Genomic DNA, 27,607 nt, shown 5'->3' with positions numbered 1-27,607 from the left:
ACTGAACAGGGCTGCAGCACAAAGATGATTCTTTAATGGTGAGTGATCACCACACCCAACGCTCCCTGCACCAGGTATGATTTTAGGAAACCAGGCCCATCGCTTTTTCACTTACTGTGCCTTTAAGACTGATATTTAAGCAATATACCACGGTAGTTGTGTCATCATTTTGTAGCCGGTGCAATGTTGTTATGCCCATATTAGGAACTCCGGGTCTAAGCTTCATTGCTCTATGGCCAGAATGAATAGGGTTTTTTGAAAAATCGCCTCTATCGCCCCCCCATGTTAAATACAGATGTTTGGGAATTTAGCATAGTCTCATCTTCAGAGTCTGACCAAATCGGCTGTCGGTCAAATGTGATCTTAAAAGCATCCGTTTTCTGTTTGTGGCAAAGAAGTAAAAACGTTCAAACGGCTTGAGCGCCTCCTACAGCTGCCAAAGTGGTTGCTTAGCAACGGCGTCTTAGCGGCGTGATACAGTGTTTGATGTTATGGTGAAATAACAGGTTAGAACCCCTCTCAACCAATCAGCTTGTGTGGCCAGAACTAGCTGTTGTATAAATGCAGATGTTCTGTGTTCTGCATTGCACATCGTTCAAAAAGCAGCCGAGGCTGAAACTTCCGTGTGAATGAGCCAGAGGTGGACGGAGTAGACAAATCATGTACTTGAGTTAAAGTAGAGACACCCAAGGTAAAACATTACTCCAGTAAAAGTAAAAGTTCCTCCCTTTTAGACCTCCACTTGAGAAAAATACCAAAGTATTTGCCTTCAAATGTAAAGTATCAAAAGTACTAAAAAGTATTAAAAGATTAATTATGACTGATGTACTATTACCCTTTTTGTAACAAGACTCGCTTCATGAACTCATTTTTAGGTGAAAATGCTCCACTGTCACTCTTGGTAAAGCAGTGTTTTAAAAGAATTTCACTAATTAGTCTCACTGATGTCTATTAAAATGATCAAAAGCATTGATTGGCATGTTTGCCTCGCGCTTTTTGTTTTGACGTTATGTTTTTATACACACAAGTCAAAAGGAACGACGGATTTCGCAAATGTAGTGGAGCGAAAGTAAAAAGTCACCCACAATGGGGAAAAACTTCAGTAAAGCACAGATACACAAAAAACTACCTGAGTACAGAAACCAATTACATTTACTTAGTTACTGTCCACCACCGGAATGGGCGGAGCTAAACTGTAATGTAAAAGTAAATGTTTCACTTAACACATCAAACACATGATATGGCCCCCTTTATGCTTTTAAAAGCTACAACACAGGTAATGAAAGTGCTGCCTGACTCATGGTTTATGAGTTTTGAGGTCTAAAACTTTTTTCAGGCCAATTTACAGCACTTTATGGACCAAGGCAAAATAGTCCATAAAGAAAATGAATTTTCAGATTTATCACTATTTTATCACCCACACTGCATATCTAAAGTCAGAAGGCACAAGTAGGTTCACTGGTGGTTTTGGATAGTAAATAAAGCTGGCTATATTTTGTGCTGTAGACATCACGACCCCTGGTTCCCATCGCCACCACTGTAAAGAAATCCACACCACTGAATTTCACACAAATTCTAAAAAATTGGTGGAATTCCCCTTTATTATAAGAGAAGCCACAAAGAGAGTGAGAGAGCGAGATGACATGATCAGCGGTGCAGCGGTAGGTGGAAAATGTTTATTCCTTTATCAATTTACATCCTGATTATGGATCAACAAAAATCAACACACCCTAGGAAGGAGAATGGATACGGATCGAGTTAAAACATTTACAACACAAGCATACACACATACAACTGTGCGCGGTGTTTACTCACTCTCGCTCGCTCGCTCGCTCACTCTCTCCCTCACGCACGCACGCACACACACACACACACACACACACACCCTTTAATCGGAGTCTTTTCTGCATCTGCGGTTACATAAAGCCTGTGCAGCCTGGTTGAAAGCTGAAATCTGCTCTAGTCCTTCTGCCTGCGCGGATCCAGTCTGATAAAGTGTCCTGGTCAGTGAGTGAATCTGTCAGGAGGTCAACCTCAGTGCAATCTCTCAGTGCTGTCATGCTCAGTTAGACTTTGACCAGATCTTCCCGCTGCCACGAAGCCTGGAACACACAAACACATACAGAGAGTGAGATAAACAACATGACGTGCCGCGAGCTCTGCAGTCTATTAGGAGCTCCTGTAGTTGAAGCCCATCTGTATGCAGCACAGCTCATCAGCTGCCCTCTACCTCGTCCACTATAGGCTACCTCTGATATTATTGTGGGCCCACACTGGTGGACTAGAGTTCATCTCTCTTAGCACATCAGACAAATGGTGAATAATAATAATAACAGTAATAATAATAAGAAGAAGAATGCTGCCAATGCCAATCGAAAAATATTGTAAAAAGAATATCTAGCCAAAATGTGATACTGCCCTCTGGTGGAGCACAATATCTCACGGTTCTTCAATATGAGAATGTGTAACATCAGAGAACGGCTAAACTGTTTATAAAACACTCATTTAGAACACCGATCAGGCGCAACATCACGACCTTGTTTCTACGCTCATTGTCTATTTCATCAGCTCCTCTTACTGTATAGCTGCACTTTGTAGTTCTACAGTTACAGACTGTAGTCCATCTGTTCCTCTGATACTCTGTTACCCTGTTCTTCAGTGGTCAGGACCCCCATGGACCCTCACAGAGCAAGTACTATTTGTGTGGTGGGCCATTCTCAGCACTGCAGTAACACTGACGTGGTGGTGGTGTGTTAGTGTGTGTTGTGCTGGTACAAGTGGATCAGACACAGCAGTGCTGCACATTCCTGATGTCTTTAGCTAAAATAAGGTCAAATAACATCAAAATCACTTGAAGTAAACAGTAACTTCCTTTAACCAGACTACAGTGATTTGATGCAATTTCCCTGCTTTTAGCTAAAAGCATCGGGAAATAAAACAGAAAGATGTTGATGTTATGCACTTTTTAGACTGTCCCTTACTGACTGGCGCATTGGTGATTTGCATTTTTGAGACATTATGTTCAGCAAAACTTGACGATGGATATTTTCTGAAATATATTTGGTAGAAATCAAGGAGAGAAAGCGAAATAACCATCAAAGGTCTAAGAGAATGCATTTTAAAGTCCATAGCAACACATCATATTGTGTGTCAAATAACACTGTCTCTCTTATTACTGAACATTATCACAGGTCTAAACAGGCATTCCTGAAAAACACATGGGTGCAAGGTTAGGGGTACATAAATTAGAAAACTAATGATTTACATAACATAATAACGTTAGCAAGCTTATCAAATGAAAAACAGATGCGACACCATAACTGACACTTCAATGACATCCCAGCTCAGAGAAAAACAGGAGAAAAAACAAAAACCTCGCCTGATCCGCTGATCAAACTCGTCTCCTCACAAAGAACCTCCAGCTGTTTTGGTTTCATGAGGTTTCAGAGACAGGACAGGGACAATTAGTGGCTTGTTGGGGCTTAATTAGAACTGTTGGTCTGTCAGTAATCCTCTACAGAAACGTGTAACTAGGGCAAAATGGAACAACAGAAAACACACACTTAACACTAATGAAGTAGACGGCTGCAGAGCTGCTCGGGCTCCCTCGCGCCCCATTCCTGTCCCGAATGCTTCATTTACACGGCCATCGGAGCAGGCGCACCTTGAAATCTCACCGCTCTTAAACAGTGGGGGAATGCTCAGTTTGGACTTGATTACATTTTGTAATGGTCAGCTTAGGATTCAATTTGACTCGATTCTCTTTTATTTTTATTAGGGATTTCATGACGAACATCACCCGAAAGCAGCTTTTTCAAATGGTCCAGTGCATGTGGCACAAGTAATCCCACCCCCCCCGTGCCAGTGCCTCGCCTCTATATTCAACACAGGATACCTGTGAATCATGAAGTCAAATTTGAAATAAATTCTCTTATTCATTCAGGCCAGTGCCACACTTAGTTCTGCAAACAGGCCTCTTTAAATCAGACATTTCTCTGAAATGTGATGAACTAACGTGTAGTTACATTATTCCCAGTTTGTTTATTTTCCCGTACACAGCATGACACAAATTCCCGCTCGGGCTTTTCTTTAATGAACTAATCAAACTGCTCCTGCCTGTAACTGCAGATATTAAAACGCTCTAATGAAGTTAAGTAGGTCTACCTTTGTTGGGTAAGGAAAATGGAAAGCCGCCATAGCCTGAGTGGTCAGCGCTACATGGCTGCCATTCATAATTAGCATCAAGTCGAAACCAGCTCAACTTTTTTTTTGTTGCTCTGCCGCAAGTTCTCGCCGCTCTCTAACCCACAAATCCCTTGCGCAATTTTCACTGCTCCCTGTTAAAAATGAACGTGAGCAGCATTTCGAGCAATACGAGTCTGTGTGCAATGCAGTGGGCCTAAGAGCATGAGGATAAAAGAACCAAGAACAAGAACCATGCCTCAAAAAGAGAACCCATCCTCCTGTGGGCTGCACAGCTCCAACTGTAGCAGTTGAAAAGCTCCAGTAGCGGGACTCCTCTGCTAATGGCAGCAATCTTAGGTTGTTTTTCCACTGCAACAAGTGCTGGAACTTCTGGCACCAGAAAACTGTAACTGGCCAGTGGTCCAGTACTGAAGGTTCCAGTTTTAGGTTATGCAGTGTTCAAGGCTGGTACCAACAGGACCTAATGGTACTCAAACAATTCTTCACTCCTCCAGGTGTAGATGAAGCCACCAAGCACCAGTAATAAACACTATATTTCCAAAAGTTTTCACTCACCCATCCAAATCATTGAATTCAAGTGTTCCAATCACTTCCATGGCCACAGGTGTATAAAGCCGAGCCCCTAGGCCTGCAGACTGCTTCTACAGACATTAGTGAAAGAATGGGTCGCTCTCAGGAGCTCAGTGAATTCCAGCGTGGTACCGTGATCGGACGCCACCTGTGGAACAAGTCCAGTCGTGAAATTTCCTCACTACTAAATATTCCACAGTCAACTGTGAGTGGGATTATAACAAAGTGGAAGCGATTGGGAGCGACAGCAACTCAGCCACGAAGTGGTCGCCCATGTAAAATGACAGAGCGGTCAGCGGATGCTGAGGGGCATAGTGCGCAGAGGTCACCAACTTTCTGCAGAGTCAATCACTACAGACCTCCAAACTTCATGTGGCCTTCAGATCAGCTCAAGAACAGCGTAGAGAGCTTCATGGAATGAGTTTCCATGGCCAAATAGCTGCATCCAAGCCTTAGATCACCAAGCGCAATGCAAAGCGTGGAATGCAGTGGCGTAAAGCACCGCCACTGGACTCTAGAGCAATCCGATGGATGACTGTGGGTTTGGCGGCAAGGTCCATAAAGACATGGCTGGGTGAGTTTGGTGTGAAAGAACTTGACTGGCCTGCGCAGAGTCCTGAAAAACCATAAATTAAAGAACACTGAAAAAGAACAAAAGAACAAAAGAACAAAGGCATAATCTACTTGAAAGGGAGAGGAAACAGGCAGCCAGTGCAATGACGCAACAACAGGTGTAATGTTTTTCCATCATGTCAAACCTTCGGGTTTGGCACTTACCCTTTGACTTTGGAGCTCTTTTTCCCTGGTTGCCGTGGTTCCTGAGAGGACGCAGGGTCTCGTGGCTCTGCGGGTTGGTCTACATCTTGATTGGATGCCGCTCCACCTGGGGCGGGGCCGGAAGATGGTGACGCGGAGCTTGCTTTTAGGGTTTTCTGTAGGTTTGACACCTAGTCAAGTAACAAGACAAGAGAATTTAAGTCATATTAGGTTTTATTATTTGAACTACTCATACTCAACACAACAACCCTGAGCAGTGGTTACTAAGGCATTTGAAAACAAACAGGGCTGCACAATGTGGACAAAAAACTAGCACTGTGATGGTACAGCTACACTATATGGCCAAAAGTATCTGGACACACCTCCCAATTATGAAATGGAATTCCATGGTCAAACATCTGTACAGAAGCTAGAGATCAACATGCGCAATGCCAAGACTTGGCTGGAGCTGTGTGAATTGCGCCACAGCTGGACTCACATAGTAGAAACGTTCTCTGGAGTGATGGTGATGAATCTGATGGTGATTAATTACTATCTGGTAGTCTGACAGACAAATTTGGCTTTGGTGGATGCCAGAATAGTAACTGCTGGAATGCACAGAGCCAACAGTAAAGTTTGGATGAGGAGGGATAATGGGCTGGGCTGTTTTTCAAGGTTTGGACCTCTTCGTTCAAGTGAAGGGTGATGTTAATGCGACAGCATACAAGGACATTTTAGTTAATAATATTATAATATTAAATAATATTATCTACTCCACCTTTGCAGCAATAACTTGGGGAAGGCCTTTATCACTGAAACCCTGTACACAAAGTGTGCTCCATGGAAACATGGTTTGATGTGTTTGGTGTGGAGGAACTCTACTGGACCACACAAAGCCTGTACGGGCACCAACTCCTACACATTTGTGGAATTATTTTGGAGCGTTTGTCACTTTTGGGGTGCAGCCGCAGGAGTGGCTCCATTTTAATGTCCAACAAACTCATAAAACTCCGGTGTAATGGTCAGGTGGACATGCTTTTGGCCATACAGTGGATGTGGTCAATCACTGATATGGTTAAAGATTGACCTTCATTATTGTTCTGACCAAAATAAAGTTCTGCTTCATGGATGCAAGCAACAATTCACACAATCCAAGCTAACACTGGCTCTATCTGTGGATGTCCTGCAAAAGAAACTGCGCCACAACGTCCCAAATGTTCCAGAGCGGGTGGAGTTGTGAGATGGCACTGCCGAGTCGGAAATCAGCGGTGCAGCTGCTTCCATTTGTATTTTCACAGTGGTGAAGCGTCTTTCTTGACAACGTTATTGTAGGGTTTGGAGAACCAAACCTACATGCTATAAATACTAGCCATTTGAACAATGTAGCCACATCTCTACATGGCATGTAATTAGCTGAGAGAAATAAAACATGTCCATGAAATCTGAATTAGTCCGTCAAGAGAGGGGGGAGAGCCATGTCGAAGTAAAAAACTATTTTCGCTGTTGCTTTAAGAAAAACTCATCTGATAAACGCTCTTTCGCCGTGAGTAATGAGCTTCCATCCAGAAGCTCTGGAAAGTGGCATCTCATAAAATCAGATGCTGCATATCACAAACCACAATGATTTTCTATGTAAGGCTAAAGAGAGGACTACAAATGTGATTCTCACAGCGCTTCTATCCTCTTAACTGGATAAACAACACTGAGAGTAGCCTAAAGCTCTGTCTTTATGCTGTTTTGACTTTGCTGTGTCTGAGCCAAACACAAAGTCATGTGGAAGTTGGCGTGCTAAGACCCCATTTCTGCTTTACCCGCCTCCATGGTCTCAGGGTCTCTGCATAAGTGTAATGCCTTTTTAATACTTCAACTAAGGAGAAAGAAAACAAGCTCCATTGCAAAGCAGCACAAACTCAAATATGGCCGGTATGAACGGCTTTGTGTTGTTTTATTCAAACAGTCTGAACATTAAACTGACACTGATGTTGTGTTTCAGTATATTGCTGTTGTCAGAAGAAAAATCTCTAGAATGAGAACTTTACAGGAGAAGGAAAAAACATAAGCTACTTTTAATGTTAGTCAATGGAACCAGACTTCTTTCCAAGTCATTCTGGGGTGTTTCTTTTGGTCTATTCCTCATGAAATTCACGTGCAATGTAAAAAGCAACAGGCATTTTCAAATTATGGCAAAAACTGAAAAACGGCAAAAATGGAAGTTATTATTAAAAATGGAGACGTTTAAAAAGTGCTTTTCCGTCGTGATTCGGTTCGTTCTTTTCCACGTCGTTGGCGGTTTTAGGGCGCTCCGTATGGGACAGTTTCTAATTGGTTTCAAAGTAAACTGCGTCAGCGTAACACCCACAGCTGGCTTTATTTTGGTAACAGTAGCTGTTTAGCTTGTTCAGTCATAAGAAATATGAGGTGCAACTGATGTTGGTCATGGACTGCAGAGCACAATTCATTCCGAGCACAGATCACTGTTCATTTCACCGGGGAAAATAATGCCTACATGCAATATGACACCCTGAATATGCTACTACCAGCATTACGGTAATGCGAAAAAAATGGGGTCTGCTGTGGTCACTTTGAGGCAGGGGAACTGTCTGAACCCAGAAGTTGTACTCACTGTCTTGCCTTAGAAAGAGCTACAGTCTTTGGTGGTAGACTTTTTAAGTAACATTATGTAAATATTTGGCCTTCATACTCTTCGACAGCCAAAAAGTCTGTATGAATATTAAACACTCAGCATCTTAATGAGCAGCAATGCAGGCAGGACCACACGTCCGGAAAGTACTCCTGGCACAGCGGATGAATACATTTGTGTGATTGAAGGGTGCAAAAAAAACAGACATATTATTATTTATTAGCCTCTTGCACTGTCCTTCCTGAAAGTGTTCACAAAGCCATTCCGAGGTATATTTTTGCCAGGATTGGCCAAAGAGTAAGTGCAATGTGTGTAATATGGTATTTTTGCCAGGATTGGCCAAAGAGTGAGCGCAATGAGTGTAATATGTATTTTTGCCAGGATTGGCCAAAGAGTGAGCGCAATGGGTGTAATATGTATTTTTGCCAGGATTGGCCAAAGAGTGAGCGCAATAGGTGTAATATGTATTTTTGCCAGGATTGGCCAAAGAGTGAGCGCAATGGGTGTAATATGCATTTTTGCCAGGATTGGCCAAAGAGTGAGCGCAATAGGTGTAATATGTATTTTTGCCAGGATTGGCCAAAGAGTGAGCGCAATGAGTGTAATATATATTTTTGCCAGGATTGGCCAAAGAGTGAGCGCAATGAGTGTAATATGTATTTTTGCCAGGATTGGCCAAAGAGTGAGCGCAATAGGTGTAATATGCATTTGTGCCAGGATTGGCCAAAGAGCGAGCGCAATGGGTGTAATATGCATTTGTGCCAGGATTGGCCAAAGAGCGAGCGCAATGGGTGTAATATGCATTTGTGCCAGGATTGGCCAAAGAGTGAGCGCAATAGGTGTAATATGGTATTTTTGCCAGGATTGGCCAAAGAGTGAGCGCAATGGGTGTAATATGTATTTTTGCCAGGATTGGCCAAAGAGTGAGCGCAATAGGTGTAATATGGTATTTTTGCCAGGATTGGCCAAAGAGTGAGCGCAATGGGTGTAATATGTATTTTTGCCAGGATTGGCCAAAGAGCGAGCGCAATGGGTGTAATATGCATTTGTGCCAGGATTGGCCAAAGAGCGAGCGCAATGAGTGTAATATGCATTTGTGCCAGGATTGGCCAAAGAGTGAGCGCAATGGGTGTAATATGCATTTTTGCCAGGATTGGCCAAAGAGCGAGCGCAATGGGTGTAATATGCATTTTTGCCAGGACTGGCCAAAGAGCGAGCGCAATGGGTGTAATATGCATTTTTGCCAGGATTGGCCAAAGAGCGAGCGCAATGGGTGTAATATGTATTTTTGCCAGGATTGGCCAAAGAGTGAGCGCAATGGGTGTAATATGTATTTGTGCCAGGATTGGCCAAAGAGTGAGCGCAATGGGTGTAATATGTATTTTTGCCAGGATTGGCCAAAGAGTGAGCGCAATAGGTGTAATATGTATTTGTGCCAGGATTGGCCAAAGAGTGAGCGCAATGGGTGTAATATGTATTTTTGCCAGGATTGGCCAAAGAGTGAGCGCAATGGGTGTAATATGTATTTTTGCCAGGATTGGCCAAAGAGTGAGCGCAATGGGTGTAATATGTATTTTTGCCAGGATTGGCCAAAGAGTGAGCGCAATGGGTGAAATATGTAACAAAGTTCAATTATTTAAAGAATTGATATGAGAACCATCTGAGGTACCTAGAAATCACACAGTAAGTACTTAATCCATGCCTCCAAGTTGGACTACTGCAAGGGTCTGTTTACTGGACTCACTAAAAAGAACATGAGACAGCTACAGCTCGTTCTCAATGCAGCAGGACAATGCTAACCAAGACAAAGAGAACTCAGCACATTACCGCAGTATAAAGACCCCTATGCTGGCTGCCAGCTCCAGAATTGATTGCTACTTCTCTATATTCACTCAGTGGCTCAGGACCAAAACACATCTCACATCTGACCTACTCAAAGAACACCTAACAGGCCCCTCAGATCAGTCTGGACTGCTCAGCTAGAAGCGCCTAGATTTAGAGCAACGCATGGTGAGGCGCCAGCTTTTATGCTGTGCAAAGCTAGAACCAGCTGTCAGAAGATGTGCTATGTAAATAACTGCCATTACCTTGCCTTAACTAAACTCTGCCACCCTCTCACCCTTCATAAATGGTCAGTTTATGACCACAGAACAACTGTTGGCTTATAATTATTTTCAGCTGGCGGATTGTTCTGATAATTTAATACCTATGAAAGTGAAAAACAAGACATTTTATGATGTTAAAATCTATTTTAAAAAGGTCCTATATTGTAGAAAAACGTTTTTTTTTTTTTTAAATAAAAGACTTTGATGAAGAAAACATGCCATTCACTGTCCAGCCCACCCAGTCCGGCATGGTCCATATACAGAAACTGTTTCAAACATATTTCTTTCATGAGGTCACAAAAACCAACACATTTATGTCCATGTAAAAAATTAATGATAGCTGCTTTTGTGGGATATAAACTCACAATAACTTCATAATTGGAATGGGGGGGGGTCAGGCAAGAAAAATGTCAAATAAGGGCCCTTTTAAGGCTTTAGGGATCTGCAAGGAAACTTCTATTTATCAAGTATTTTTCAGGCCAGGTAAACCCAAACGGCCATATGACACAATAACAAATATTCTCCACTGTCCTATAAACGCACTGACCTCTGTCTCCACCTGAACTTTGACCTTCAGTTGGCTCTCTCTGTACTGATTAGCTCTGGACACCTGCTCCTCAATTCCACACAGCACTGCCTCACAGCCCGCACACCTGACAGAGGAAGAGACAACACACTGCATCAAAAACTGCTGGAGCCCACCCCACCTGTCACATTAATTAAACAGATCATTCAAAATCAAAACCAGAATCATATTCTTAAGGAAGATGTTCATTTGCCCTGTGCTTACAATTTTTTTTTACTTTCACTGCTAAGAAAACTGTATGCATCTCAATATCTAAAACTGGCTAAGACTGTAACCCTAGTCTCCAGCAGGGATTCCCAGTCCCAGTGCCCTCACCCTCTGCACGTTTTTGTGTTTTAGTTAGTAGGTCCCATCAGGTGTGCTTGATGAGACAATAATCTGAGTAGTGTGAGCTCTCAAGGACTAAGACTGGGGATCCCTGGCTTATAACATTTCAATCTATACTGTATAAACTAATATTCAATAAAATAAAGTTAACGTGAAAAATGACGACATTTTTAGACAGTAGTGTATTTACACATCCACTCAGACACACTCACCACTCCTGCAGTGTGTTGGCTATGTTGGGCAGCTCGTTGGGGCCCAGGTCGCGGCCCACGCTGAAGTCCACCTCCACCTGCTGGTTCCGCTGGTCCAGTTTGCCATGGATGATGTCGCAGTAAATGGCCTCGATGAGCAAATCCTCCAGCTCCCGCACATTCTTCAGCTCCAGCTGCTGCAGCAGCAGGGAGTACGGCAGACACTGCAGCAGAGGAAGATTAAACTACTTTTCAAGAGCTGGCATTGTCTGACACGGCCTAAAGAAGTACAGGAAAAGACGAAATAAAGTTGCATCTCCCTTTCATCATGCTAGTGTCTGATTTCCTCAGCAAAAAAGCAGTGAGGAGCACCCACTACGGGGGAACATGCAGAGCTACACCATCTGGTGGCTGTGTTTGACACATTCTGAATGGCCAGAACTGTAGTACAATACAACTGAACTTGATGCCAGCGCTGCTTTGTAGAGAACGTACTAGTGACACAGTTAAAAACTGTATTTAAATATGGTGGTGAGAACTTTCATTACCTAAAGGTGTGGGAGTTAAACCAATGAGAACAGAAGGGATATGATACATGGACCATTCTACCAAATTAGTTGATCATTAGCACATTTATTGGGTATTCCTTAACTTCTAAATTTACACTTGGGAAAACTATACTTACTTTTTTGGGTAACAACTTACTGTAGGGTGCTGTTCATAAGGCTTCATGACATGGCTGTCATTACAACTGACATAACCCTACATGTTGATAAATGTTTATTATAACAGGCTTCACCGGTCATAAAGGCTACTTTAGCTGACTTGGATCAAATTTCGCAAATGTAACCTTTATAGCGAACACACTTACTGGAACAAACATTCAGAAACATTTATGTAGGGTTATGTCATTTGTAATGACAACCTTGTACAGGTGTCATGTCACCTTATGAACAGCATCCCTACAGTAAAGTTTTACCCTTTTTTGTTATTTTTTCTTTAATAATGTTTGATTTCTTTTTAAGTAAAGGTGAAAGATTTAGATTCATATTGGATTTAATTTTTGAAAATCTGAAAACGCTGTGCCATGTTTTCACGTCATCACCGAAACACAGAGTTTTAGCTGTAGGCGTAGCCTTATTTTGGCCACACCCCTACATTTTGAGGCAGGAATTGAGGCTGCATCCCTGTCCCTCATGGCCACATGGTGAGCAGTTAGATCCCATTGTTTTCAAGTAAAGGTGTCCCAAAGTCTGAAAATCAGTGTGTTACTTTAGGAATTGCCACACATTTTTTCTGCAATCCTTTAGTAAACATTCATAATGTATAAATCATAAATAATCATAAATCATGATTTTATGTGCGAGAGGTTGACAGGCGGATTGGTGCGGCGTCTGCAGTAATGCGCACCCTATACTGGTCCGTCATGGTGAAGAGAGAGCTGAGCCTGAAGGCGAAGCTGTCAATTTACCGGTCAATCGACGTTCCGACTCTCACCTCTGGTCACGAGCTTTGGGTAGTGACCGAAAGAACGAGATCGCGGCTACAAGCGGCCAAAATGAGCTTTCTCCGCAGGGTCGCCGGGCTCTCCCTTAGAGATAGGGTGAGAAGCTCGGCGATTCGGGAGAGGCTCGGAGTAGAGCCGCTGCTCCTCCACATTGAGAGAAGCCAGGTGAGGTGGTTCGGGCATCTGGTAAGGATGGACTCTGGATGCCTCCCTAGGGAGGTGTTCCAGACATGTCCGACGCTGGGGAAGACCCAGGACACGTTGGAGGGATTATCTCTCTCGACTGTCTTGGGAACGCCTCGGTATCCCTCCAGAAGAACTGGAGGAGGTGGCGGCGGAGAGGGAGGCTTTGCTTAGGCTGCTGCCCCTGCGACCTGGACCCGGATAAGCGGTTGAGGATGGATGGATGGATTTTATGTGTGTAAAACTGTTCAAAGCTGTGTGTGGTTGTCATCTGCGCTGGCTGGCATTTGAGTTCTGCTCAAAATTAGCTAAAACTGTCACCACTGATATCGAGAGGAAATCAGCAGATAATCCTGGCTGAGATATTGCAGGTTAAAAATAAGAATCTGACAAACCCATCCTAAAATAGCACTCGCTCAAACTGTGTGATGTCTAGTTAACCGCATAGTTCATCACCGCAGCCTACTTTCAGATGCTCATCTTAACAGAAGTGCTTCAATTAACAGCTCATTTTATGTGATTTAATAGTTTTCAAAGAAAAAGATATCAGCTCCAGATTGGTATCATAAGGAAGCCCTAAATGGTCATGGATTCTTATTTTTTTGGCTTTTTTCAATCCTGTTTTTCCATTATAATGTATTAGATTCATTGTTATCTCAAGATCTTGGGCTACTTAAATCATTATCATGACAAAACGAATGCTTGAGATACTGAGTTCTTTATAATTTAGATAAATATAGTTTTATGAAGAATATTTGTGAATAATGAGAACATGCAACAGTGGCATAAATATCCCAAGGTCTCAAGAAAACACTCATGATTGTAATACACATAACTTGAGATTCTGAGAAAGTAAATGAAAATAATGTCATTGCCCTTAAACGGCTTCTGTAGTAACAATATTCAAGTGTCCAAAACTTCATTTTAGAATAATTACAATAATTCATTCCCCCTCAGACCCAATCAGAATTCTAGGGCACTCTTGTAGACTCTTGAAATTTTAGAAGTAATGAGCTTATTTATCACTGTTTTAAACAAAACACTGGATGAAGAAAACAGGAAGAAACGGCAGTTACCCCAAGGCTGCGTGTCCGTCAGTCGTTCCTGCGGTTTAGCGATTTTAGCCAAAGGAAAACCATAAGATCTAATAAATCTCTCTGTTTAATATGTTAAGTTAATGAAAAAATTAGATACTTTGTCAAAAAAACATTTGAAAAAAATGGCAAACATCGTTCAAACAAAGAAAATCAGCTACGGTTTTGATGGTTAAGCTGATCGAAAGCCATAGCAGGCTAGCGACTCGGTTTAGCTGGTTCCTATAAGACATGAATGGCTGTAAATCTATAGGCAAGCAGTACCAAACATTACGATCAATCTTGATCAGGACTGAGTTATGTTTGCCTGTCAGTTCTCTTGCAATGGAATCTGAACCTAGAGCACAAAGTTAGCAAAAGACCTTCAATCTATTCAAACTATTCGTTCAGCAAACATCACTAAACAAAGATTTCAAAATATCAACACTGAACTTTGTACTATAATACGGACGTTACAGATTGTACCAAAAATGCTGAAAAACACATAAAAGTGAAGGTATAAAGGTGTAAAATACTATTCCAAATCAAATACTGGAACACACTGATTAATAAATGAACTACACAAAACAAACGAACAGCTTAAGGAAGCTCAATGACTCAAACATAAATATGACTGTTGTTATGGTTGATTTTGAGAACACGGAATCGAGTACACGTTTTCGGAAACAGACAAAAAAAATTCAAAGCCTACGCAATAAACAATCTGCAAAATGTTTTTTTGACAAATGAACTTAACATTTTAAACAGAAAGCCGTTTAGATCTCGTCATTTTTCTTTAGCAAAAATTGCTGAACTGCAGGAACGACTGACAAACGTGCTACCTTGGGAATGAAGCCCACACATTTTATCCTCCTGTTGTGATGTCAGCAAATCTGCCTTTCATACCAAGGAAGACACTTTGATGAACATGAAGCTGAAACTAAAAATACCCAAAGGATCAGCAAAATGGTTGTTTTTTTTTCCCCCTCCACAAAATCTTTCCTGGTACTAATTAAAATGTGGGTGCTTGGAAAACGTCCAAACAGAGAAACGTGTCTCCAAACTTTCGGCAGGCGGCGTAATTATCGAGACATGCCAACAAGGCTGGTATAAAGTACCTTAAGGTTGGAGGCCAGGCTGATGATTGACAGGTGGCGGAGCTTATTCTTCTGGGACGGCGTGAGCTCAGGGAGAGAGGCCGCCCTCTCTAAAGAGCAGAGACGAAAAAACAAAAACACATCAGAAACAGACACACTGACCGGCTGGCACATCGCGAGGAACGCTGGACAGTGTTGTATGTGTGAAAATGCTCTACAGAACCTGACCGAGCAAAACTGATGAAGCCTCCACCCTGGAGTGTAATATCTGTTCAACCTGTGTTGTCATGGTTACCTTTGTAGTCGGAGTAGGTTCCGTAAGCGAAGAGATTGAGGAGCTGATAGACAGGAGCATGAGGGCCCGTCTCCAACTGGAGAGAGAACAAAAGAGAGAGACACATTTAACACAGTGACATCCTTGGTATGAAGAGCAGGTTTTAAATATTGAACCTCTTTTGGGTGAAAGGCTATTTAAAGGGCTTAAATCATGGAAAATTTCATTTCAACTCCAGAATAGTTGACAGTATATGTACCATAATCCACTGAAATGATATGTTCTAAGTTGTACTGATTCCACACATCCCGTCCAGTCTCCAGGCTTTTTATTTTGTTCTGTTTCAAAACTTCAGGTCATGAAAAGGTACAAACACGTACTTTTCCTCAGGGAGAAACTTATTTAAGGTGCACAACCGTATCTTAAAACCACTGTTGTACCTTTGAGGGAACATTTACACCGCTTGTGCCGTTATTTCTAACAGTGTATGAACGTCATTATTTTGTAAATAGACGCTCACTGCAAATAAGATGCCTGCAACACTTTCCAAAAAAGTTGGCACAGGAGCATGTGTACTGGTGTTACCTCACTTTTCCTTTTCACAACATTTAATAATCGTTTAAGGACTGAAGACACAAACTGCTCCGGTTTTGACGGCGCATTTTTTTGGTCACTCTCCTGCTATGCAAGTCTTCAGCTGTGCAAACGTATTGTCGTATTTTGAGCTTAAGACACATTTTCAATGGGAGACAGTTCTAGACTATGGACTGGCCAGTTCAGAACCCTCACTCTGATTATGCAGCATGCCTTTGTAACACATGCAGAACATTTCTTGGTGCTATTGTGTAAAATAAGCATGAAAGTCCCTGAAAAAGATGGCGTCTAAAAGACAGCAGTCGGAACAGTGATATAGATCAGTGATTCAAATAATGAAACTGCCTGTTGTCCTTTACATTGTGTATACATTTTATGATCAATGGACCAAAATGACTTGGAAAAGTCTGGTTCCACTGACTTACATTTAAAATAAAGTAAGTGTTTTCCTTCTCCTGTAAAGTTAGCATTTTGAAGATATGAGATTTTGCTCCAACAGCAGTGATATGTTGTGTTCAGTGTTAATAGTGCTTTCACAGAAGATTGCAGATTACCCTCTAAGAGCCCCCACCCAAAAAATAAATGACACACCCTTGCTTTTGAACTTTACACTGGTAACAAACTAGATCATCCTTTTCTCCTTCAGCCCAGAGAACAGAGTGTCCATTATTTCCATAAACAAACTGAAAGTCTGACTCGTCAGACCACAATATATATCTTTCCAATGAGCATCAGTCACTGTCAGAGGAGCTTGAGTTCAGAGAAGGTGGCAGCATTTCTGAATGTTGCTGACACGACTTCCACTGTTAACAGTAGTCTTAACTTGCATCTGTGGATGCAGCGACAGATGGTGTTTATTGACAACGGTCTGTCAAAGGATTCCCAAGCCCATGTGGTGATATCCATCTCAGAAGCACACCACTTTTCAATGTAGTGCTGTCTGAGGAACTGAAGGTCACGGGCATTAATTTATGGTCTTCAGCCTTGCCTTTTATGCATGGACAATTCTCTGGATTTCCTGAATCTGTTGACGATTTTACGCACTGCAGAAGCAGAAATACCTAAAATCCTTGGAACTGCTCACTGATCAATGTTATTTTTAAACTGTTGGATTTCTTGCTGATACATTTTTGGCAATGTGGTGAGACTGGACACATCCTTTCTCATAAAGAACTAGGCTTTTCCTGGATGCTCCTTTTATAACCAAGCATGATCACATCATCTTTTAAGGTGTTTTTTGGACATTTCACCACGTATGACTGTCTGTGTCTGTCTGTCTGCCCTGCGATGGACTGGCGACCTGTCCAGGGTGTATCGTGCCTTTCGCCCGAAGACTGCTGTGTTAGGCTCCAGCACCCCCCCGCGACTCTGACAGAGAAGCGGCTTAGAAAATGGATGGATGGATGGATGATGTCTTGGAACGTGTTTCAGGCATCAGTTACAGAATGAGCGTATACTTACAAAAAAATAAATAAATAAAGTTGCTAAAACCGTACATAAGATGAGAGATAAGATAAGGCTTTGTCATTCATATCACATGTGGTACATGAGGTGGAACGAAATAGTGTACTCAAGGTCCCAGTTAACTGCCAAAAGTAACAATAAACAATAACAGAAGGTGCAAATAACAGCAGCATGAAACACAGCAGCATGAGTACGAGGTAGAAGGTGTACCTCTTAATTCTGGTAATGTATAAAGTGACGTGTAGGGGTGATTATAGTAGATGCACTGATTCAGTACAGCAGCAGAGATATATAAGTGGACATGAAGTGCCAATGCAGTGATGTCTAATTGGAATTTAAGAGTCTTACAGCTTCAGGGAGGAAGCTGTTTCTCAGTGTGGTTGTTTTACTCTTAATGCTCCCGCAACCTCCTACCTGAGGGGAGTGGGACAAAAAGTGTGTGTGCTGGATGGATGGGGTACTTCATGATGCCAGTGGCCCTTTTCCTGCATCTGGAGGTGTAAATGTCCATGGTGGTGGGAAGGTCCTCTGTGCAGCCTTCACCACCCTATATTGTCCCTGTACTGTTTTCGTTTAAATACAGGTTAAAGCAGATTCCTAAATCACTGCTTTCTGTTTTCATTTGTATTTTACCTACTGTCCCAACATTTTTGAAACTGGGTTAGTATGAGACTTTGTGGTAGTATATTCACACAGATGAAGTTTCAAAACGTGCTGCTCATTTCCTAATCCACAGTCCATGTGTGGAAAAACAGCCCGTTATGAACTCACTGACTTTGAGATGTCACCACTAACATATATCTGCTAATTCAACTAAAGGCAGTTTAGCTCCACCCACTCAAACTGATGCTATAAGGGGAGTTTTAGTCTGGACTCCTTTTGTGAATGAGGCACAGTCTGGCCAGTCAGGACAGAGGTCATTTATAAATATCAGCCCTGAGTTCACACTGACAGCAACATCTTTCACTTCTCTCGACCTGAGAAGCTGGTTGCCACAGTTTCACCGACTCAAGTTAACAGGAAGGTATGCCGTACCTTACTAGCTAGTTGCTACAGAGTGTATTAAAAAATCAGTTTGATCAAGTACCTTTCCACCCAGTTCTTACCGAAAATCACGTGTTCTTGCTAAAATAAAAAATTCTGGTTTGTCTAGACATGTAACGCATAGTGCTACTCTCAGTGCAATTATATGAGAAGTAAACCGTATTTAGTCTTTGTGATAACCGCTGTTTGTACAAAACAATACCTACGAATAGCATTTCACAGTGAAGGAGATAAATCATGTTCTCTCCAGCTCGATTCCATTTCTTTGGGTTATTTTTACCCAATTTGTCTCCAATTCTACCCGCTACTTGGGTCTCTCCCAATCACACAATACTAGGTGAAGGCTAGGACAGACTTTCTCTGAGACCCGTCAAGCACCACCGCATCTTTTCAAACTGCCACTCTACGTCACAGGACAGCCGAACGCGCTCTGAGGAAAGTGCCAACCAGATCTGTTACGTCAGGTAACAGATGCCTGCACTGACTTGCATCTCATTGATTCATGGGGGGGGGGTGTATCTCTCTGGGATAACCCAGAGCGTGATGCCAATTGTGCTCTCTTGGACTCCCAGTTATGGATGGCTGTACCATCACCAGGGATCGAACTCGTAATCTCCTGATGATAAGGCCGGTTGCGCCACTCAGGAGCCCCTCTCAAATTCCCAGCAGCAATTGCCAAATTGCTTCACTCCTGATTTGCGCAAGGTTCAATTTTGCTCATGGTTGACTCCGCGCACTTCATGTCCCCAACATTCACACTGCCTCCTGCTGCTGGAAATCGCTCTCATTGGCCGCATTTACCTGCAAAGATTTTCGTCAAACCCATTGAATACATTCCAATTACAGATTTAGACTGAGGTGTTTATGCTCATTCTACTCAACAATCTCATTTACATGCTCACTACAAGTAATTCGATCCAAAATAACGCGCATGCGTGGAGAACCCCTTAGAGTAAACGTTACCATGACAGCGAACATCATGTGAGGTCCAGTCAGAGTGAGATGAGCAGCAGTGAGCAGTGCTTGTGTCTCAATTACTTTAAAATTATGTCAGACTCACATGTCCTTATTTAAGAAGGCGGAGAGGACGACGTCGTGCTCTGAGACACATAAGCTGGATGCTTGTCCCACCGCCGTCTTTAAAAGATCAGAGCATAAACTTCGTCTCCAGACCAGTTTCTGCTCCGCCAGGTCGAACGTTATAAACGTTCACTATGACGCGACGCACATGCAGAACGGATTTGAACTTTCCGACAGGGCATGTAATCGGATTCAGGCGTTTACACGGATATTATTGCTCTATTTAACAGATTATTTACAGGATTACCCACCTCGCTCAATGGGATAGAAATTATATTCCGAACGGCCTTCAATCGGACTAGACTATTCCAAATGAAGTGCATACATGGACGTTTCTATTTTGATTGAGCAGGTAGATTATTAATGGTTATTAGGCTTGCATGTAAACGTGGCTATAAAAGAATGACATCTAGGTGCTTTGAATCTTCGGAAAATGGTCATTTTAAATTGAATTATGACTGGTTTTTGTACCTAAACACAGGGAAAAAAAATACTTGGGCCCTTTAAACACTTGAAAGCTTTGAGTTGCTGATGAGCGCTGACATCACCACGAGCGGATAAACTGTATAATAAATTGTAGGATAAACTCTGACTTTTATCAGTTCCTCTGTCAGCTCCGCAGATTCTGCAAAGAAAAATGGCTGAAGATCTAAACAGATTTCTATCTGCATATGCTAAACGACTTCAACCGTACAAAGAAAACCTACTCATTTATTAAAAAAGCTCCACTTTGAAAAAGCCCAAACTTCTGACAGGCACTGTCTAATAAAAGATTAGTGGTGCAAAAGTTAGCACGATAAATGATTAACAGCATTAATTTTTAATTTTCCCAGTTTGACTATGAAAATGAAAAGGTTTATTAAACCAGCAGAACTAAAGCAAACAGGGCAGCTTTGGGATGCAGCCGAATTCTAGATCAGCCGTTAATGATTCTACTGTCTGATGTATGGAACTAGTTGTAAGCATTGAGAGAGACAACATAAAAGCATAAATGCTCATAAACAAACCTCAGATTATTCACATTTTTGTTGGTGCAGAATTACAATACCATAGAAAGAATGCTGTAATTGCAAAATTGTACACCATCTAATGCACTTTGTCTATTCTGAAAGCTACAAGAACATCCAGAACCGTACAATGCATTTCAAACATCGCAGGCTGCCACTATTGCCGTGTTCACACTGTCACGGCAGACGGATGATGGCAAACTTTTCTATGTTTTTCGATGGAAAAGCAACAGACTCAGCAGAGCCAGCGGCAACAAAAGGAACAGGCAGAGCAGTTTCCAATCCTGACATTACCTTTTGAGAAGTTTTCTCAATAGGCACAGTGTTTAAAGCCACTTATCTAGGCAATAAGCCTTGCTTGCTCAATAAGCATGTCGACAGAATAAATGCAAATAAACATAAATTAAAAGTAGCTGATATCTTGTGAGCTACTTTGAAGAACAAAGGTTTGGTTCCACATTTCTTCTCAATGCCCCAGACATCACATCAATTGCTGGAATTAAATCACCAGCATATCTGATTTTATTCAATGAAGTACTGATTAGCCAAACCAGGTGTTGGAAGATAACTGCAAATAGGCCTAATTCTGGGCTGCCACAAGGAGAAGTTCAGCACAGTCCAGTAAATGGTTCAGCAAACACACTCCCTGGTTATGATATTCGTGTTTATCTGAGCAAATACGCTTCCCGGCCAGATAAACAGCATTTGAAAGCCAATTTCCTCAGGTGCCTAAAACTTCTGCATAGTACTGTGTATATATGTAAGTGCCAAAATGGCAATAATAAAAATGCAGATCCATTGATGTGATGTATTACACATCTGACTGTAGGAATCACAATTGTTTCCTTCGTACTCGGTATAAGTACTGATACTAGAACAGCTACCAGCCTTGGTAATACCAGAGACAGTTTAAGGGGAGCGACTCCTCAGTGAATGGGGCTGAACTGAGATAAAGATCTAAAAATGAAAAACTAAACATGTTTCTAACCATTTGTGCGGAACCTTGCTTTGATTGTGGAAAGCAGAAGGATCTTTTAAATAAAAAATAAAAGATCAAAGAAGATTTAATAGGATGTTTGTATTTTTTACAGTAAATGGGCTTTGGGCAGTAGGATGTTAACATCACTGCTACCGAGTGCTGAGTGCTTGGCATTATTGCTACCAGGGGCTGAGTGCTTGGCATTATTGCTACCAGGGGCTGAGTGCTTGGCATTATAGCTACCAGGGGCTGACTGGTTGGCATTATAGCTACCAGGGGCTGACTGGTAGGCATTATAGCTACCGAGTGCTGACTGGTTGGCATTATAGCTACCGAGTGCTGACTGGTTGGCATTATAGCTACCGAGTGCTGACTGGTTGGCATTATAGCTACCGAGTGCTGACTGGTTGGCATTATAGCTACCGAGTGCTGACTGGTTGGCATTATAGCTACCGAGTGCTGACTGGTTGGCATTATAGCTACCGAGTGCTGACTGGTTGGCATTATAGCTACCGAGTGCTGACTGGTTGGCATTATAGCTACCGAGTGCTGACTGGTTGGCATTATAGCTACCGAGTGCTGACTGGTTGACTTTACTGGTATTAAGTACTGATTGTTTAGCATTACTGCTACTGAGTGATGATTAGTTGACATTACTGCTATCATTGGAGTTCAAACACGCTTAAAAATATGTCGGCAGTGTTGAAATATTTATGCTGTATTATTGCTCTTGTCTACAAAAAACATGATTAAGCATTTATAGACTACAATTTTGCACAAATGCTCCACAGCAGTCCATTCATTTTGGTCTCCCCTGGGATCGCCCTGTAGCTTTATGCCAAACCGGGAGGACATTACTGAGTGGCTGTTCTCCGCACTACACATTCTCTGGTATTACTTAGAATCAGAGGTACAAAAAAAAAAAATCAGTGGCACTGCCCACCCCTAGTTTCATTTATCCAACTTCCAGCTAAAACCCAGAGTCTGTAGCACTAGTCCAGGTGCTCTTGGTCATTTTACAGCAAAAAAAATTAAAACTAAGGTATTTTTTAAAAGCTATTGTGTATAATAGAACATCACAAAGTTCTCCTTTGACTGTCATCATCCATCCCTCACTGTTCACGCCACACTTACATTTGCGTCAAAAACAACGGCAAAGGTAAGCTGCCGATGACAACATCGTTGCCATGGTGATAGGTTTTTTTTTTTAAAGTCTACTAAAAATGGATGATGCTCAAAGAAGAGATTCGACAGACTTTATTTACTGAAGGCTATTTTTTTGGTTTCTTTTCATTTTTGAAGAATATTACAACCTTGCTGTATTTTCTTTTGCACAGCAACATGTGAGCAGAGTAAAAACACGCCGGCGCGTGCGTTTTCTACCTCTCGGACGTTGGGCAGCTCCAGTATGTCTGAGAAAACGTAAAGCCCTGGAGTCTCCAGCAGAGAACTGATCGCTTGAGCCAAGGCTGAACCTGATAAAGACAGCAGCTGATCCACCTCCATCTGAGAGAGAGAGAGAGAGAGAGAGAGAGAGAGGTTTGTCTGATTAGACCAAGTGTTACAACGGGAGGGAGTTTAATCTCACCTCTACACAGACGCCTCAATATGATAGATGTTCTAATCAAATTTACGCTAGGAGGCAGCAATACCTTATAATAAATGTACCTGGCTGTCAAAACTGGAATAGATCTCATTGCGACGATGTTAAATCCAGCACACTGTGCTTTCAGCAACGTTTCCATAATTCAGATGTTTAACTGACAGATGGCGGCACCAGAACAACAGCCACGAAAAACGAGTTTTTAATTCAGACTGTGAAAACTTGAAGTACAGAAAAGACATCGGTCAGACCGAGGCCCATCCCATTTCACCCCTCGCCCCGACCATTTAGCCCTACCCCATGCGTTTCGCACATTCAAGCCCAGGGGCTAGGCTGTCCTGATTTTTGTTCAGACAGAGGGGCGAAGTATTAGGGCTACATGTCCCTCCAAACAGAGGTTTTCCAGAGACTCACTTCAAACAGAGAGCAAAGAAACCCACAAATGTGAGAATGAGAATTTTCTCGGTTATAAAATATGATAATCATTATATTATATTAAAGTTGTTTCAGTGCATTATGGTCGTTTTTCTCATAACAAGCTTAAAAAATCATTACTAGTATGCTGATGTTTACATTCACATCACAACCGCTGCTCCATTTAAGGTGGAACTGGAAAATTTGATCAAGAAGCCGGTGAATATCTGACTTCAGCTTCACATCACTGAAGAATTAGGGGGGGGTGATAATAAATGACTGCCCCCCTCTTTGAAGGCGTATGATCCCTAAATGTAACTAAAGCCCAGCAGTGAGGAGCTGAACTTCACCCTCCTCTGCGGTCACTGCAGACGGGCAGCGTCGCGTACAGAGCGGCGCTAGTAAATAATATATAAAATATAAAAATAAAGACTAGGCTATCTTTACCCCAACAGCCATCCATACGTCTCTCCAGTGCTCCCTCCCTTAGTAACAACCTGGACTAACGTTAAATCAGACTGTAACTGACCACACAGCAAATGAGGGATTACTGAAAGAAGTCTGGTAATTCAGGTAAAGGGGTCCCGTTAGTGTGTTTTTAACTGTTTGTACGTTAATCTGCTGTATTTATGACAAACTGGTGAAACTAACACCTTTGAAAGAATTCCAATCCAACTGGTACGTCAACCCTACTACTGCCTTCTCACAAACAAATGGATTTTGCCACGACCATTTTCCCTGCTTGTGAACCCACAGCGCCACCGTGTTGTGTCAAGTTCCGTCGGTTGGTGCTCAAACACACACGTCACTCAGTAGCGCGTGTGTGTCGTGGTATCAGGCCTCATTCTGAAAAAAGGTGGCGTGGTGGGTAGCGCTGTCGCCTCGCAGCGAGGAGGGCCTGGGTTCGAGTCCCCAGCTGGGCGACCGGGGTCCTCTCTGTGTGGAGTTTGCATGTTCTCCCCATGTCTGCGTGGGTTTCCTCCAGGTTCTCCGGGTTCCCCCCACAGTCCAAAGACATGCAGTCAGGCCGACTGGACATGTTACACTGCCCCTGGGTGTGACTGTGTATGTCTGTCTGTCTGCCCTGCGATGGACTGGCGACCTGTCCAGGGTGTATCCTGCCTACCGCTGGGATAGGCTCCAGGACATTACCCCCCGCCCCATTAAAACAGGTGGATTAAAATACATTCTAGACTCAAGCGTTATTACAAATTGTGAAAAATTCTGTCTTGGTGAGTTTCTCTAGAACGGAACATTTCACATGAAATCACTCTGGAAGTCTTTGTTCATATTCCAAACATTTAATTATGCACAAATTTTGAAAAAATGGGTGTAATTCCCCTTTCAGTAACATTAATCGCCCTAGGTATTCATCTAATGGCATGGCTTCCACTATGGGCACTTGGACAGTAATGCAGAAGTCTTCGTTTTATCTGCCCATTTCACTAAAATGATCTCATTGTGTTCAGCTTGTCCCCAGCAGCTTTACTGGGTTACATGGATTTTGTCAAAATGAGCTCATCCAGAAAGAGAGATGCAAACGCTGAAGCGTCAGCGGCTGGTAAAAAACTCGTCAACGCACATTTAAAAGCCTCCAAATCCCGAGTGGCGTGTCCACAAAATTATCAATGTGTTACGAAGTTGAAGTCAGCTTCTTATCCGAATTTCCCCGGTCCACCTTAAATAGTGCAGCGATGACATTCTGGCAGCTTAAGCGGTGCAGCAGTTACATGAACTGCTGCACCATTTAAGGTGGAACGGGGAAATTCGAATAAGAAGAAGGGGAATAGGAAACCAACTTCAGCCTCGTCAATTTTTCCAGGCACAATAACACCAAACCGAGCAGTTTAAAAAGCGTTTAAGTGCCTAATTGTGTATAACATCCTGGTCGAGGTGAAAGCAGCGGAGTACGTTTGAGACGTTAGCCTGTCCCATCGCCGCGGCTACTGTAGCGTTAGCTTAGCTGAGAAACACCGCGAGGCCTGAGCTCCTTTAAACCGGGTTTAACTGCCTGTGGCGCAGACTTTACTGCATATGCTTCAACAAGAGTCTCCCGAGAACGTCTGCCGCTACTTGTTGCTCGCTTTACCATAAAAACGAATGTAAAAAGAAAACATTTACCTTTATGTCATTAACCAGGTAAGATCGCTTCTCCTCCCCGCAGTCCCACTGACTCTTCGACAAACTGACGGGCCACAACACAACATCGGCTTCTCTGATTGGACAAACGGGGACGAGTAGGCGGCGACAAGCGACGTATCGACCAATCGGGTGCCTCGAAACGGCGTCGGCGCATGACGCTAGTGAGCCGTCTGTCTGCGGTGTGGAAGAACGGCTTTATCAGTAAGACGCGAGAGCACTACGGAGCGCCGCCGGTGACATTCTGTGTAGCTAAAAAATAATGCGTGGCCACGACTTAGCAAAGCGTGGGAACGAGATCCTAATGCGTGGCCACGACTTACTAAAGGCGTGGGAACGAGATCCTAGTGCGTGGCCACGACTTACTAAAGGCGTGGGAACGAGATAGTGGCTTGCTAAGTCGTGGCCGCTCATGAGGATCTCGTTCCCGCGCGTTAACAAGGCGTGGCCACGCATTATTTTTAGTTATGCGGGATGTCACCAGCAGGGCTCCGTAGGAACACGAGTGGATGGGTCTGTAACGTTTCTGAGTTTATTGGTCAGTTTTTACTCAGCAGTAGCCCTCTAATGACGCCAGTACCTGTTTTAAAAGCACGACATTCTTGCTACATTGCACTGTATTTGATTGTTGGGAGGGCTGGGCAGAAAACTTAGACGTAATGATGGCCGAACATTGAAAACACTGTCCTGCTTGTGTTTCGTTTTTTGCGCTCTTCGCCTGCTCCATCCCTGTTTCGACAGTTCCCCTAGCAGGAGTCCAGGACAACACCGATGCTAAACTCATCACTCAAGACCATGTCCACTACAGAAGAGACAGCACTTTAATCAGCCCTCAAAAGATTTTAATAATGCAGAGATTAGTAACTGGCTCCGCCCATTGATTTATCAGTCTACTCAGGCTTTAGCAGAGCTCAGTAACCCTGAGATTAATAACTGATCACATTGATTTATCAGTCTACTCAGGCTTTAGCAGAGCTCAGTAACACTGTGATTAATAACTGATCACCACATTGATTTATCAGTCTACTCAGGCTTTAGCAGAGCTCAGTAACACTGAGATTAATAACTGATCACATTGATTTATCAGTCTACTCAGGCTTTAGCAGAGCTCAGTAACACTGAGATTAATAACTGATCACATTGATTTATCAGTCTACTCAGGCTTTAGCAGAGCTCAGTAACACAGATTAATAATGGATCACATTGATTTATCAGTCTACTCAGGCTTTAGCAGAGCTCAGTAACACTGAGATTAATAACTGATCACATTGATTTATCAGTCTACTCAGGCTTTAGCAGAGCTCAGTAACACTGAGATTAATAACTGATCACATTGATTTATCAGTCTACTCAGACTTTAGCAGAGCTCAGTAACACAGATTAATAATGGATCACATTGATTTATCAGTCTACTCAGGCTTTAGCAGAGCTCAGTAACGCTGAGATTAATAACTGATCACATTGATTTATCAGTCTACTCAGGCTTTAGCAGAGCTCAGTAACACTGAGATTAATAACTGATCACATTGATTTATCAGTCTACTCAGGCTTTAGCAGAGCTCAGTAACACTGAGATTAATAACTGATCACATTGATTTATCAGTCTACTCAGGCTTTAGCAGAGCTCAGTAACACTGAGATTAATAACTGATCACATTGATTTATCAGTCTACTCAGGCTTTAGCAGAGCTCAGTAACACAGATTAATAACTGATCACATTGATTTATCAGTCTACTCAGGCTTTAGCAGAGCTCAGTAACACTGAG

At 42.6% G+C, this 27,607-nt stretch overlaps 1 protein-coding gene across 1 annotated transcript; it reads right to left on the bottom strand.

The window, feature by feature from the left end:
- Positions 1-1,573: 1,573 nt before the first annotated feature.
- Positions 1,574-25,948, bottom strand: cops7a (COP9 constitutive photomorphogenic homolog subunit 7A). The gene is made up of 8 exons (XM_017706043.2): positions 25,823-25,948; positions 23,068-23,190; positions 15,538-15,613; positions 15,264-15,352; positions 11,404-11,606; positions 10,826-10,931; positions 5,554-5,723; positions 1,574-2,102 (listed from the first exon to the last, which is right to left on the bottom strand). Exons 2-8 carry the CDS (start codon positions 23,188-23,190, stop codon positions 2,063-2,065), a joined length of 807 nt encoding a protein of 268 aa, XP_017561532.1. The 5' UTR covers positions 25,823-25,948; the 3' UTR covers positions 1,574-2,062.
- Positions 25,949-27,607: the final 1,659 nt, after the last annotated feature.

This window comes from Pygocentrus nattereri, chromosome 3 (assembly GCF_015220715.1).
Source record: "Pygocentrus nattereri isolate fPygNat1 chromosome 3, fPygNat1.pri, whole genome shotgun sequence".
Lineage (NCBI taxonomy): Eukaryota > Metazoa > Chordata > Actinopteri > Characiformes > Serrasalmidae > Pygocentrus > Pygocentrus nattereri.
This window is presented reverse-complemented; position numbering and strand designations above follow the sequence as displayed.